The 12368-nt window shown below is 37.3% G+C and overlaps 1 protein-coding gene across 1 annotated transcript in view; it reads right to left on the reverse strand.

The window, feature by feature from the left end:
• The window catches only part of LOC123959257, a 23091-nt gene that overhangs the window by 6084 nt on the left and 4639 nt on the right, over positions 1-12368 (reverse strand). The window contains exons 2-7 of the mRNA XM_046033209.1: positions 5305-5510; positions 4296-4433; positions 1833-1971; positions 1524-1744; positions 1274-1365; positions 665-1084 (exon numbers count right to left, since the gene is read on the reverse strand). Coding sequence (XP_045889165.1) covers positions 665-1084; positions 1274-1365; positions 1524-1744; positions 1833-1971; positions 4296-4433; positions 5305-5510 — 1216 coding nt within the window. The remainder of the gene's footprint in view (positions 1-664; positions 1085-1273; positions 1366-1523; positions 1745-1832; positions 1972-4295; positions 4434-5304; positions 5511-12368) is intronic.

A 12368-nucleotide genomic window follows, 5' to 3' on the forward strand; every position in this document is an offset into this window, starting at 1 on the left:
AGAGTCCCTCCTGACATGAAGGAGCAGGTGGGTCCACTGGAGTATAAAAAAGATAAATAAACTATCAATACCTGCCACTGGATCAGAACTTTTAACCTTTTGCACTCTGGCCACACCTATGCATCCAGCGCTGTTACACCAAGTGTTGACTAAACTATGTCAAGTATGTTCATTCCTAACCTCAGTTTTATTTGTGTCACTGTGTGGTGAAAACAAAGGAAAACCACATGTAATGATCAAAACATTGTCAGAAGTTGATGAATTGTTTACAGGCTAAATAAAGCTTTTGAAACCCCAATGGATCATATGTGGAATAAATAGGAGAGGTTTTATTCACTCATGAAGAGCTGATTTTTTGGAAAACTTGATTTTCACAGGACAGAGATCTTCATGGTGGGAAACAAAAATTGACTAACAATAGTTAACTGATAAATGTTAAAATCGAATAATTTTCGTAAAATTTTAATAAAATCTGGTTTCTGGTTTCTGGCTTTTTTGGGGGACTTGGATGCCTATTTTTCAATCCGGCCATGTGTAATTTCACAAATGAAGGTGTGGCTAGAGGTCCTGCATGAAGGTTTCAACCCAGTGAGGACTGTGAAGCTGCACGTTTTTGTTCAATGTGATTGAGGCTCACTAAAATGTGTAGAAAAACCCAACTTACCAAGTACAGAGAATTGCAATGGTAGTTTACTGAGAGGAGGAGTGGTGGCGTGCAGGTGTGTCCTGCTGCTAGTGTATGGCGTGGCGGTTGTAGTAGTTGCTTCAGTGGTTGTAGGTGTTGTTGTGGTTGTCCACCACCCCCATGGGGTTGTGGTTGGTGCTGGGGTTGTAGTTGGTGTATTATGCCCCCACCACCACCATGGGGTTGTGGTTGGTACTGGGGTTGTTGTTGAATAATACCACCACCATGGGTATGCTTCCGTGGTTGTAGTTGGTGTTGTGGTTGTTGCTGCGGTTGTTGTTGAATAATACCACCACCATGGGTATGCTTCCGTGGTTGTAGTTGGTGTTGTGGTTGTTGCTGCAGTTGTTGTTGAATAATACCACCACCATGGGTATGCTTCCGTGGTTGTAGTTGGTGCTGTAGTTGTAGTTGGTGTATTATGCCCCCACCACCACCATGGGTATGCTTCCGTGGTTGTAGTTGGTGCTGTGGTTGTTGCTGCAGTTGTTGTTGAATAATACCACCACCATGGGTATGCTTCCGTGGTTGTAGTTGGTGCTGTAGTTGTTGTTGGTAATTATGATAATACCACCACCATGGGTATGCTTCCGTGGTTGTAGTTGGTGCTGTGGTTGTTGCTGCGGTTGTTGTTGAATAATACCACCACCATGGGTATGCTTCCGTGGTTGTAGTTGGTGCTGTAGTTGTAGTTGGTGTATTATGCCCCCACCACCACCATGGGTATGCTTCTGTGGTTGTTGCTGCGGTTGTTGTTGAATCATACCACCACCATGGGTATGCTTCCGTTGTTGTAGTTGGTGCTGTGGTTGTAGTTGGTGTATTATGCCCCCCCCACCACCATGGGTATGAGGTTTCTCTCCTTCTCCTTGGGGATCTGGCTTGTCTCTTTCTCAGTGGGGATCTGGCTTGTCTCTTTCTCAGTGGATCCCTGGAGGATCTGGATCCATCAGTGTAGGCCAGAGAGATGCGCCCTTGTGGGAAGTCCTCCACCACCAACTCAAATCCATACGCTCCGGTGTTGACATAAGAGTCTCGGTAGTGTAATGTGCAAGAACCCTGACAATGTGAACATTTAGTAGTTAAGGGAGGCAAAGCATCAATCCAGTGTTGTACAAGGTACTGGGAAATTGATTTTTCAACTAACCTGATCCAAGTCGAAGCCTGAAGGTTGGTTGCATGAGCTGCACTCAGTACCTATGATATTTCCATATCTGCATCGAACTTTGTCACCATCAGGATCAAAGGACATCAGCTTGTATGTCCGTGGGCAGTTCTGAGGAACTCTTGAACAGACACATTAACACAAGTTAGTAAGAGTCTACAGCAGTCCTGAGTGCTGTTGTGAAACAATCACACATATGAACCAGCCTCGGTTCTTCCCTTCCACAGTTTTAAAAATCCAGTGTAACCAACCTGCAAATGTGAAAACTGTTTAAATAATTGTGTACAGAATATACCTGTTACTTTTAATCCAAATTTCAGATATGTGACATAACTATTTATTGAAATGTGTAAAAACACAGTGCCCTATTCATGACAAAAAAGTGTGACCTCTACAGCATTAACTGATAGAAAAGTAGTTAGTTACATCTTTAAACTATTTGCTTAACTTGTTCAGTTAATCCTTTGAAGTAGTTGTTCCCTCTTTGAGTTTTAAAATGAGTACAAGTTATTTGTAATTGCAATTGTAAGTGGTCAAAACATTCTAGTTAAGTTAATTTGTGATTGTCCTGTTTTCTGTTAGCCTTCATATTATCTGGTTTATCAGTAGAAAGTATGTTTGAGAACAACAATTTTTAATTGTTAAAGTTTCATTAGGAATTGTTCACCAACTTCTCATCTTGTGTCACGTTTTATCTCTTCTTTTTTTTTTTACTGCTGGCTGTTGATGACCTGATTTCTTTTTTCAAGGGTTTTGTTCTATGTCTCCTTTATTCAGCCTTGTTTATTTACATGATCAGCTTAATTCAGTTATTACTGGTTCGGTCTTGTTTTCTTGTCTTAGCACAAATTTAATCCATGCAACGCTCTCTTAGGACAGCTACGGTGGCTGACACAGCACAAAAGGTGTCTCTTCTGAAACAGCAGAGAGTGGCCAGTCAAGAAATGAGGTTTCTTTAGGTAGATGTGTTATTATATTAATAAAATAGGTGATTAGGTTATATATGATGAATTTGGGATTATGTACCCTCGCCAAAACTGCCCACCAGCAATAATATCTGGCTATCACGGCATGATAATAGGCTACAGTGTTAAACTCATGAGTATTTCCTCGCTGCTAAATCTGATTGTGAAGTCTAAAATAACTTGCATGCATAATACACGGCAGATGTGTGTGTGATGTTGCAGCCTTGCAAAGTGTAAAAAAAAAACCCATCATTTTCAATGTCAGAAAATATTCAAGTTTTTAACTTGTAGATTTGTGATTAGTTTCTTATGAATCTCCCACTTTAATCTTTAATCCCTCTCCCCTGGCTCCAATTCTTTTATTACAATGAGCATAATGTGCAGTTGTACGTTTACATCTTCATGATATTATGATATAGGTATAATGATATATAAAAGAAGAGTCCATAAAATACATGGGCCTATTAGAGAATTAGCCTACAATAAGAACACTGTGAAGATAATTACAAATTTACTCCATGTGATGCCAACAAGCCTTCTTGGCTTTGTCGGCCGCCACAATGTTAGATTTAGCCGTTAACGTGTCTTTAAACTCCTCAAATCCTGGCACAATCAACCTGCATTCTTCTGGGGAAATACAAAGCATGCACCGTGGCGAAAAAACTCTGTCTGCTTAAAAAATAAACTATCTGATTATTATATTTTTGCCTAATTACAATTTATTACAACAAGGATCTACAACCTGCGTCCATTCGTTCCCTTATCATTTGAGAACCAAATTCTTTTCACAATATCGAAACGTGATTTTTAATTGAACCCGTTTTAATCCTGTTCAAACGTCGGTTTGTTGCATTTTGTTGTAGCCATATAACCGTTGTTCTTTCGTCTTATATATATCCTCATTTCTACCCAACAGAAAAATTGTGCAAATGAATTTACTTTTCGGCTTTTTTAGATTGTCATGTTTTCCCCCAAACTAGGCAGGTAGTAAAATAAAATAAATTTAACAGCCTTAATTTTCAATGAAAATAATGAGTTTAAATCCACTCATTTTTACATGATTATAGCATTTTCCAAATTATGGCTTGGTATGGATGATGGCATGTTTTTGTTTGTAAACATAGCGTGGAATACAATCCAAGTAAAAATGTGTATTTTCTTATTGTTAGGTGTTTTTTCTTTTTCTATTTTCTTCTACATATCCATTTATTTCTTTTGTGTGAGTTATTTCTTAAAATGAAAATAGAGCACTGTCTTATTTATAGTAAAATGTTGCTGATTTATTGTGTTGATAAAAAAGAATCTTTTTAAAAATGTTGCTTTCAGCCTAATTCCAGTATTTTTGGACAGGCACAGCTATCTGGCTGCCACTGTGGAGGTATTTCTCTACTGCTGATGGGCAAAGTAGGACATTTCCCACAGGTTCTTTAACAAAGTGATTAGAAGTTATCTTGTTTAATGATAACAGCAGGGGACTCACCGTAGCAAAGGGAGAATGGCAACTTCTGGTGATTGGTTTGGTTTTCCAGTGTCAGATCTTGTTCCCAAATCCACATAAGTCATAAGTCTCAAATTATGAACCCAGTTTCGCGTTGGGATCCAACAGCAGCTTGCAGCGCTGGTGTGATGGAAACAACACTCTTGAAATACAATATCTAATAAGCAGAACCACAGCAAATACAACTGAAGTTTTAGCAGGATAAATATTATATAAATATTACAGCAATATAGCAAAAATATTCACATCAGGTGAGACATCACAGTCATATAATACACAATAATATTTTACAAGGTGACAGGAAACATAAATTGAAGATTTTTTAAATTACAATTATTTATGAATTCAATTTTTGTATATGCAAATTAAATATTTATATATGCAAATGTAAATACTTCAAATGAGCTACTCATTAAATATCCCCTGATTTACAAATCGCACAATTCCATATTCCGGCACATTGTAAATACTCAAATTAAATTTTCTGGTTTTATTGTGATAATATACCGAAAGGCCAGACATTTACAGAACAGTTTATCAAAATATTGTGTTTTCATGGATTTATTGAAAAGATGTCACTCATGTTGGACCCTTTTTTCCCACAATTTTACAGATAAAATGCCTCATAAAATGAGAACGATCAAAGATATTTTATTTATAAAAAACCTCCGTGCGATAAGGCCTAAGAAACGGTGTGTAAACGTATGATGCTCCAACTGCTTTGAAGGGCAAGGAATATATATAGGAAACATGTCATTTTCAGAAATAGAAACATACTTAGCATAAAAATTTCTCTTTGTCATATAAACACATCTCTTACAGATATAAACACTAGCTAACATTGTGCTCTAGAAAACAAGCTTTCAAATGATATATGATTCAACATGGAGAGTTTTAAAAAGGCCGGTCAAAATTATGAAAATTGACAGATTAAAGCAAAATCATCGTTTTAGACTGTTGTGTCTCGCCTTAAGTAAAGCAAAAATCTTACTTCATTTGAAAAGGGTTGTCACTTGGGATACTTCTTGTACTGACTGTTTCAGTTTCACACCATTGGTTGTTATATTGTGGTGCATTGTTGCTCCAGTCAACTACGCCTCTCTCACTTGTGGTATTATAGCCACAGTTGCCGGTGTAACAAAACCAGTCGAGAGAGTTCTGACAGTCATCAAAGGTTGCCCTGTTGCGAAGGTCAACCTGTGGAAAAAGATCAGATTAAGTAACTGTACAGCTAGAGATGGTTCTTCTGAAGCTATAGGACATTTTTGTTAGTATATTTTGTAATCACACAAGTTGATATCGATCTATAATTCTTTCTATAATGTTATAATATATCAATGAAGTCACTCATTGGATCTTGAGATGACTAAGAAAAGAACAATAGAATAAAATCCATAGTAATATTATGCAGGGGGAGCTGTCTAAAATACTGTCAAAAGATCATCCAATTTCATAAAGCATTAGCAAGATGTCATCTAGTTCCTTCTACAATGTAAAAGGTAAATTTCTTTTTTCTGTGTCCAGACTATATGTTGTCTTGCAACCATGTACTGATCAAAGAAAGTTACAAGTTTTTACAATCTAATATCATTTAGGGTGTCCTCAAGTTTACTTAATGTAACTATTGAGTCTTGATTCTGAGAAACTATTAAGCTTTCTGGAGTTAAAATGCAAAATTGAGAATAATTTAAACTTTTAGTGAACACCCCGGACGCTACTGAGAGAATCAGGAGCACCCGTGAAAGCAATCCATATAATTTTACATCCATCCCAAAATCACTTCTTACTCTCAGAAGTAAAGAAATTTGGATGAACAGTTTCTGTACAAAAAACCCCCAAGCAAAATAAAAAATAAAATAACATGATGTATTTTTAGGTTCCTAAGCAGCACGCCAGCATCATCAGTATCAGAGGAAGTTTTACTAGTTCAGAAAGAGAGATAATTATCAATAAAACTATGACAAATTAAAAATAACAATTTTACATTTTCAAATCAATCAAATGAATATAATCAAATCAATTTAAATTAACACACAATATTAATGATAACTTGATAAGTTATCATTAATATGACACCATGAAAATATATTCACACATTTTCTGTAATGCATGTTGCAAATCATTTAAAGTTGTATCTCTCACTCTAAATGTTCCATCGGGGTTTCTTCCTTTGTAGGTGTAGGTCACGGTTCCCCCAAAGTAAGATGATGCGGATGAGAGTGAGACCAGGAGCAGCTGAAGCAGAAGCACCAGTGTGGAAGCCATGATGCTCCAAACTCACCTGTTTCTCAAGGTTCTCTGCGACTCACATCCACCTGCAGCATCTTTATATACACTTGGAGGCTGACCTGACAAGCTGGTGACAGTCCTGGTGACTTTAATGGTATGCACACTTTGTTTTAGAACAATAGGCCAGCTGCAAAACTGGTTTCATTGAACAAATAGTAAGGAGTGAAAACATTTTGCATCGAGACATACTTTTGTATTGTATTTCGCTTTGCTTTGTCCACTGTTGTTTTGTATTTGAATCTGCAGTTAGCAGTTAAGCCTTTAATGCCCTTCAAAGTGCAATGACACATTAGGCATTCCTTGGAGTGCAGAATAAATAGTTTAATTTAATTAAATGCAGAATGTAACTTTGATCAATGATGTTGCTTCATTTGCTCTGTTTTCATCCTTTTTTCATCTTTCTTTGCTTTTGCTGCACGGTGAAGCACCTAATTTCATTCCAGGGCTTCAATACAGTTTCATTTTAGACATGATACATCTACATAAGATTTCAGGTAATAAAAAAAGTTATATATCTTAAAATATCTTTTTCACCATAGATTTCTGTGCATTTCAGTTAACTTTCCATTGATACTTGAACTTCAGATTCAGTAGTAATCCTGCAAACTACCAACCAAAATGACAAATTTTAGCATTTTTCTGAATGCAATCCTTTACAACATGGCAGCGAAAGCCACCAAATGAAGGTCCAAGACAAAACAAACTGGGTCAAGTTAAAAATCCACCAACATCTTCATGAACTTTTGTAATGACATTGTGCTTGTAGAGTATAAAACACCTTCTTTGTTTGTCTTTTCAGTTGATTAATAAAAGGGGTGGGCAATCACGTGGTTAGTTAGTTTCAGGAACCACGCCTGTACTCAATAAGCTTCTAAATACAATGACGTAAAAGCATAAATACCACTGAGTCTAATAGTCTTAACAGTGATTGAGTGGCCCTTTGTATGCTTTGTATGTGCTAATATATGGGTATAAGAATGAGGCAAGGTAAGTCTCGATTTCACCTGGAAATCTAAAAAACGAAACTGAAAGAGTTCATTCACTTACAGCAACCCATATTTTCTTTTTTATTTAAAAACAAGAGGACAGATAAAATGGAGAAGCAGGAAGATGGATTAGTGACTGAAAGATAAAGTGACTCTGAAAGAAAAATCTAACAGAGAAATGTTTAATTAATCTGTGATTTCTTTTGATGGGTAATTTCTACTGATGGTACTTTTGAATGAAATGAATAATGATAAAAAAAAAAAAAGTCTGATAAAAGCACTGTACACTACCTGCTCAGCACCAAAGAGCAACGGACAAAGTTAGAGACTCGCTGGTGACATAGTGGAGCATTTGGCAGCTAAAGAGCCAAGTATTTCTCAGGATAATCCATCCATCCATCCATCATGCCAAATCAATGCAACGATTGGCCTGAACTTGGTTTCAGTGATTGTAGGAATCTTATTATGTCTTTCAGTAAATGTAAATGCTCCGTATAGCGCCTTTCTAGTCTTTTCGACCACTCAAAGCGCTTTTACACTACATCTGCATTCACCAGTCACACACATTCATACACTGGCGGAACAGCCGCCAGGGGCAAATCGGGGTTCAGTATCTTGCCCAAGGACACTTCGACATGCAGCCTGGGATTGAACCGCCGACCTTTCGATTAACTGCCAACCCGCTCTATCTCCTGAGCCACAGCCACCCCGAATAATATATATAGTAGTATTTATAGAAATGGCCATGGTGCAATGCAACGTGACACTGATGCAAATTACTCCTAATTTTCAATAATAATCTACAATAGACATTCCAGCATGCACAGTACTACTCTGATCTGAAGTTTAATACCTATTAATACCTGAAGAAGAACATGGTTGCTTTCCAGCTGTGTTACTTTGGCACAAATAGTCATAACTTCTAAATAGAAAAAACAGACTGTACTGGGGAAAGTGAAAAGCTGAGGGACAGTTTTGATAATTTAATCAACACGACTACATGATAATTGTGACTGTTAATAATTGCGGATCTGCTTTGGCACAATCCATTTACTAAACTTGCTACTTAATTCTACCTGCTCTAATAGCTGGAAGCCATAAGTGGCCATCGATGTGTGTAACTTTAAATGCTTTCCCCTGAATGAGAAGCGCAGGAATTTCCTCTGCCAAGGATTGATGGGTTAAAATGAAATGTCCATAGGTTGATGGATGTGGACCAATCGCCAGGATGCACACAGCTCATGCTTTATTGTGAGCAGGTGAAACAGTCTCTTCAGAAGAACTTCATGGAAGAAGATTATGAAAAAGAAAAACAGGTTGATCTTCCATCAAACCCTAAACTCCAAGTGTATGAGCCCTGCACTCTACCAGCTGAGCTAACCAGTGACACTGATGTTCATACTGAAATTACCAGTAAAGCACTGTCATTTCACAGGAAAACAAAAAAAATAAATGAATCCATGGCTGCTTAGGGCTTCTGTAGCAAAGTGTAAAAGGGACTTCAAATCAGGACCGCGCATAAAAACATCATCCAAGGTGTTCTATAGCACACACACACACACAATTACTGTGTTTTATTTATTTATTTTATTTTAAGTTTTAATATATTTAAATTTTTCATTTTTTAATTACTTCTTTAATGAAATGTATGGGGTCGATTGTCTTATGTAGTTTGTTTGATGCTTTGGCAATATTGTTGTTACACATTCATGCCAATAAAGCAAATTATAATTGAAATTGCTGTGTAAAAAAAGTATTATTATCTGAAGGGGGAGAAAATATTCTCGGCATCACTGACTCATGCAGCTGAACGCAAGCAGGTTCCACTGGCCAAAAAACACAATGCGACCACACAATTTTTGCTACAGTAGTTACACAGCTTTGTTCGGTGGCATTACTCACGCTCAGCAAGTTTGTGATTTATAAGGTATTTTTATGAGTGGGGAGTCTGTTTGTCTGAAATATTTGTAATGTATTTTAATGAGGATATAATCTAGCAATATTTTCAACATGGTTGAGTAAATGGAACAGTGGGAAGTTAAAAATTGTCACAATCAGATGTGAGCTCTTAACAACACCCAGAGTTTCTCAATTACAGAGAAATTTGGATTTGCAAAATGTTTTATGTAAATTTAGGTGATATTTTGCTCAAGATATCTTGAGCTACATGTGAACACTTTCATGCCACAAGCAGAAGGGTCGATTTACAGGAAGATAAATCTGAAAGTAGCCTACCACATCAGTTTCAGTTTACGTGAATGAGAAGACTGTCACAGTGCCTGGCCCTGGCTGTCAGGCTCAGTGATTCACTGGGTACGGCACTTGAAGAAATGCCAAAATTAACAAACTAGCACTGTCAGGAAGAACAATAGATCGAAGAGAACGTTTTGCAGACATCGCAACAAACCTGTCAGCTGAGGTAGTAAAGCTTTCCACTCCTGGAGACGATTTCATAAATAAGTTGTAGTTCAGTTGTACGTGACAAAGTGCTTGCACTTGATGTATCTACTGAAATAAATAAAATGTGATGCATGGCTTTAAAGTCAACTAAACCATCAAAAGTCAAGGCAAAATTAGCAGCACCAAATGCTAGTTGTGATTGCTAATGTTAATGTATCAGAAATCATAATACGATAAGATAATATATAATAATACAGGACTCACAAGTACTTTTACTTCTGAAAGTTGAGGTACATTTTGATTAAGGCTTCGGCAGTCTGTCAACAAATGTGAGATCATTGCTGTGCAAACTGAAAGTATGTGGCAGCGCAAGAATCTCAAATCACTGTTCACAAAGAAACGTTGTTCTGGCTCTTAAATAAAGAAAGGCTTGGCTTGTAAAATAAAATATACTATCAAATTACTTGTACTGCAGATGAAGTTTTGAAGTTTGTGAAGCTGCAGTGCAGGAACTTGTGTTCAAATCTGCAAAGAACATTCGAAAAAGGCCAGTTTTACATTATTTTTATTCATTTGGTTGGTGGAGCAGTTGGAAATAATTAACTATTGGATGGATAACCAAAACATTTTAGACATTCATGACCTCGGCATTTAGTTCAAAGCTCACAGCCTTTTTTTAAGTTACGTCTTAATCACATGAAACTGATATTGAGGTGTGAATTAGTTGATGTACTTTGCACTTTGTCCCGTACAACTGTTATTTTTTAAATCAAATCGTCTCCAGGAGTTGAAAGCTTTACTACCTCAGCTGACAGGTTTGTTTGTATTTAACTAATCCCTGCCAAGTATAAAGAATATATTTTTATTTTCCAAATCCCCTGAATCATATCCTGACCCCGAAACTGAACCCTGAATCATTGCATACTTATGTAGATCTATTGTTCTTCCTTCCAGTGCTAGGTTGTTTATTTTGGCTTTTCTGCAAGTATCCCCTTAAATTAACACTGAGCCTACCTCACTAAGCTTGCCTTTTCAATCAAAGTTGAGATGCATGCATTCAGTGCTGTGGCTGCACCTCACTGACAGCCAGGCTCTGTGATAGTCTTGTTTTCTCAGTCACGTAAACTGAAACTGATGTGGCAGGCTACTTTCAGATTTGTCTTCCCAGTAAATCGGAGATAATCAGCACCCCACGTGACACTTGTAGCATGAAAATGTTCAATTCTGTGAAACGGGGCCTGTGCATGAAGTATGATTAATCTGCAGTTGTTCACATTGTAATATGAAAAATGCCAATAAAGGGAGCACTGTGTCCTACTTGTGCTAATGCAAATGTACATTGAACTATGTGAGTTAACCTTTCCAGAGCCGACGCTGCCTAAACGCTGTTAGCAATATCTCTGTGTCATGGTCGCATTGAAAAAAGACGTGCAATGCAATTCAGCGCACCAAAGCGTTGGCTTGTTTCGTTATCCAACTTGTACAATGGAAGTTGAACAAGCGGAAACAGACACCGCTCTTCTGACAATAACGCTGCTACATTATTCCATTTAAAAATCGTGCAGGTTTAAGATTATCCTCATAATGCAGTAACAAGATTAACAGAAGCAGCCACTTGTAGGCTACTAACTGTATATATAACATAAACAGGCTACGTATATAGTTAAAAAGTGGCCCTAAATAACCCATTGTATATCGTTAATGGCCTTAATATAAATTGTGTTGTCAACACCACTGTCTCTACATGGGGCTTAGCCTATATGTGCAATCTGCTCATAAAACATGTGAGAAAACAATGCAAAGTAGCAACTAAACCAAAATACGATGCTGTAGTGTGAGATGTTAGCCTACAAGTAGGGAATAAATACTTTGTTTTCTGGGCAAACCCAGTATGTTTGTCCTTGGACCAATCCTCTTCACTTTATATATGCTTCCTTTAGGCAATATTATCAGGAAACATTCCATAAGCTTTCATTGTTATGCAGATGATACTCAGTTATATCTATCGATCAAGCCAGATGAAACTCATCAGTTAGCTAAACTTCAAATGTGCCTTCAGGATGTTAAAACCTGGATGACCTGTAATTTTCTCATGTTAAACTCAGATAAAACTGAAGTTATTGCTCTGGGGCCTAAGCACCTCCGTGACGCATTATCTAAAGATATAGTTTCCCTGGATGGCATCGCCTTGGCCTCCAGCAAAACTGTGAGGAATATTGGAGTTATCTTTGATCAGGACATGTCGTTTAAGTCTCACATTAAGCAAATTTCAAGGACCGCCTTTTTTCACCTACGTAATATTGCGAAAATCAGGAACATCCTGTCTAAAAATGATGCAGAAAAACTAGTCCATGCATTTGTTACTTCTAGGCTGGATTAC

The sequence above is a fragment of the Micropterus dolomieu genome, linkage group LG20 (genome assembly GCF_021292245.1).
Source record: "Micropterus dolomieu isolate WLL.071019.BEF.003 ecotype Adirondacks linkage group LG20, ASM2129224v1, whole genome shotgun sequence".
NCBI lineage: Eukaryota > Metazoa > Chordata > Actinopteri > Centrarchiformes > Centrarchidae > Micropterus > Micropterus dolomieu.